This window comes from Ovis aries, chromosome 12, assembly GCF_016772045.2.
Source record: "Ovis aries strain OAR_USU_Benz2616 breed Rambouillet chromosome 12, ARS-UI_Ramb_v3.0, whole genome shotgun sequence".
NCBI lineage: Eukaryota > Metazoa > Chordata > Mammalia > Artiodactyla > Bovidae > Ovis > Ovis aries.
In genome coordinates, this window is record NC_056065.1 from 78469087 (window position 1) to 78472471 (window position 3385).

The 3385-nt window shown below is 48.3% G+C and overlaps 1 protein-coding gene across 1 annotated transcript; it reads right to left on the reverse strand.

The window, feature by feature from the left end:
* Positions 1–1386: 1386 nt before the first annotated feature.
* On the reverse strand, positions 1387–2223 carry LOC100135455 (tumor protein, translationally-controlled 1). Its single transcript, NM_001280680.1, is given in 1 exon segment — positions 1387–2223. A coding segment is annotated over 1 exon segment (519 nt). The 5' UTR covers positions 2125–2223; the 3' UTR covers positions 1387–1605.
* Between the last annotated feature and the right edge of the window lie 1162 nt (positions 2224–3385).

Genomic DNA, 3385 nt, shown 5'->3' on the forward strand with positions numbered 1-3385 from the left:
GGCCCACTGTCTTTAAGGATCATTCTAAGGTTGTTTGACTCTTTCAATTGCGGTGAAATTCACCTAACCTAACATGAACTATTTCCACGTGGCCAGAGCAGGGGCATCTAGGACAGTCACGGGCTAAGCAACCACCCTGCGTCTAGTTCCGCAACATTTCCCTCATCCCCACATAAAACCACACCTTGCTGGACATCCATCTCCTCCCGTCCAGCCCCCGGCTCCCCGCCTGCCTTCTGTCTCTGCCAGGTCTGGACCTTCCCTATGGGGGCCCTCGGTGTCCGGCTCCTCTCACTTGACACAGTGCTCTCGAGGTTCACGTCGTAGCAGGAGTCAGGGCTCCATCCCTTCTCGTGGCCAAAGGATATTCCACCGTGTGGACGCACCACGATTTCTCGAGCCGGTCACTTGCTGATGGACGTTTGGGTGCTTCTACCTTTGGGCTCCTGGGAACAGAGCAGCTGTGAACACTGGAGGAGGTCATAGCAGCTTTTAACTGATCCGTGCTGGAGAAAGACAAGTAAGGGTTAGGAGAGTGAAAGGGACCAAACTGCCTACTAAGTGCCAGCGCCCCCCATCATCGAGACAACCAGGAACGCCCCAAAGTTTCCAAAGCGCCCTCGGCGGGGGCCGCTGCGTCGCCCACTCACTCCCTCTTGCGCAGAAGAGGCGGGCGGAGCACACACTCTGCCCAGAAAGAAATCTAATCAGACTCGCGCCGCACACTGCTCACCAGAATCCACCAATGAAACGTCAGATGTGACCAGAATCCACCAATGAAACGCCAGGTGCGCCTCACACCGCTCACCAGAATCCACCAATGAAACGTCAGATGTGACCAGAATCCACCAATGAAACGCCAGGTGCGCCTCACACCGCTCACCAGAATCCACCAATGAAACGTCAGATGTGGAAATGAAGGCAAATTAAAACAAAACACAAACTTTAAAGGCAAACGTACTTGAAGACTGATCTAATCACAGGTGAGGAATCTTTTCTAAACCTAAACCCTGTGATTTTCCTTAGAAATCACAAAGGAAATTAATTGACTACAAAAACTGTTACATTTTTGGATGGAAGAAAGAAAAGGAGAAAGAAGGGAGGCAAGGAGGGAAAAGGAGGAAGCAGGAAAAAAATTTTCCATAAGCATTAAAGTATCTTATTTTAAAAGAGATTTTACAGATTGATTAAAAAGAAAAAAAGCAAAACCAAGTGAATAACGCCCCTGAACCATACACTCCAAATGGTTAAGATGGCTTAAAAGTTAAAGGAAAAAGAAAACTAAGATGTTAATGACAAGGAAAGATTCCGAAATTAATAATAGAAACTAGAAATTCTAGATGAGACAAAATATAGTTTCATGAACACATTTTTATTTATTTTTTTTTTCCAATGAGTTTAAATGTGTTTTATTTTTAGACAACCTACATGACACGTTTTCTCAAAAACAATGCCTCCGCTCCAAATAAATCAACGTTCAAAACAAATGAAGAGCTCGAGATGACATCAGTCCCATCTGTCTAAGTCCTGGTGTTGTGTGGATGAAAAGCAGTGGCCAGCCAGTTTTGACGACAGGTGATTGATCCAAAGTAACTGCCAACTTTGTTAACATTTTTCCATCTCTAAACCATCCTTAAAGAAAATCATATATGGGGTTACACCATCCTCACGGTAGTCCAGCAGAGCAACCATGCCATCTGGATTCATGTTTTCACCAATAAAGAACTGATAGTTTTTGAAATTAGCAAGGATGTGCTTGATTTGTTCTGCAGCCCCTGTCATAAAAGGTTTTACTCTTTCTGGTCTCTGTTCTTCAAGTTTCCCTTTGATTGACTTCATGTAATCTTTGATGTACTTCTTGTAGGCTTCTTTTGTGAAGCTGGTTTCCTGCAAGTGATGGTTCATGACAATATCGACACCAGTGATTACTGTGCTTTCGGTACCTTCGCCCTCGGGGCCTTCAGCGGAGGCATTTCCACCAATGAGCGAGTCATCGATGTTACCCTCTGTCCTACTGACCATCTTCCCCTCCACCTCCAGACACAGCCCGTCCGCGACCTCCCGGATCTTGTAGATGTCGGAGAACATCTCGTCATGGCTGATGAGGTCCCGGTAGATGATCATGATGGCGACTGGAGGGAGGCGACAGCGGCGCTGGCTTAGCAGGAGCCCGGAGCTCAGAGCGAGCGCAGTGCGGCCAGAGCGGCGCTCGGGGGGAGGGGGGAGCGGGCGGAAAAGCATGAACACATTTTTAATGTTTGAACCTCAACAGTAATTAAAGAAATCCAGAATAAGTTTTCATATGTAACCGGTAAGATTAGCACAAATTTGAATCGGTGGTGCTTAAGCCATGGCTTGCGTCTGCTAAGACAGCAATTCTCAGTGTGGGCGTAAAGCGTACAAGCTCTGCAGCACACACTCTGGTAGCACCTGCAGCGAGACGTCTGCTGCCATGATGAGCCAGTCCTGGAGCCTCCCTCCGTCAGAAGCCCTTCCTTCCCGGGGAGAAGAGCCCAGCCCGCACCGGGAGTCAGCTCTCACATTGGAGGCCCGGGCCCCACCCAGGGCTGAGAGGACCTGGCTGTGCTCTCGCCTCCGCTTGGCTTCATTTACTGGCTCCAGCCCCACAGCAGAGACGGTGCCCCCAGCCCCAGCAACACCATCCTTGGAGCGACAGTCCTGGAGAACAGAGCCCAGATCTTCAACCGGTAGCCATCCCGCCAGAGGGACTCTGGTAGGTCCAGCGTGATCACCTTCTGTGACCTGGAGGGTGGGGTCGCGCTGACTAGCCAGCTCACTCAGAAGATGTGAAGGCTGGAAAACTTAGTTTAACTAGACCACACCAGTATCAGGCTCCCCAGGTGTCCCTGGTGGTAAAGAATTCACCTGCCAACGTAGGAGACGCAAGAAACATGGGTTCGATCCCTGAGTGCGGAAGATCCCCTGGAGGAGGGCATGGCAGGATAATCCCATGGATAAAGGAGCCTGGTGGGCTACTATCCAGGGGTCCCAGAGAGTCAGACACGACTGGAGCGACTTAGCACGCACGCACACAAGAATCACGGGGCTGGGTGTGGGGGGCTCAGAACAAGAGGCAATCGAAAACCACTCTGAGTTGCCCAACAGTGTAAAGGCACGGAGGGCCGCTGAACTGTACAGTTAAATATGGTTAAAGTAATATGGTTTATATTAACGCGACTTTCCCCGCATACAAAAACAATCATTTTTTAAAAAGGACAAAATTCACCTTGCAGAATTTTACTGAATATGTTTAAAATCTTAAAAAACTCAAAATGACTCTTTCTTGGGGTGATGTTATGGATGGCTTTTCTTTTCTTTTCTGTATTTTCATGTATTTTCCACATTTTCTTCAATGAGCATGTAT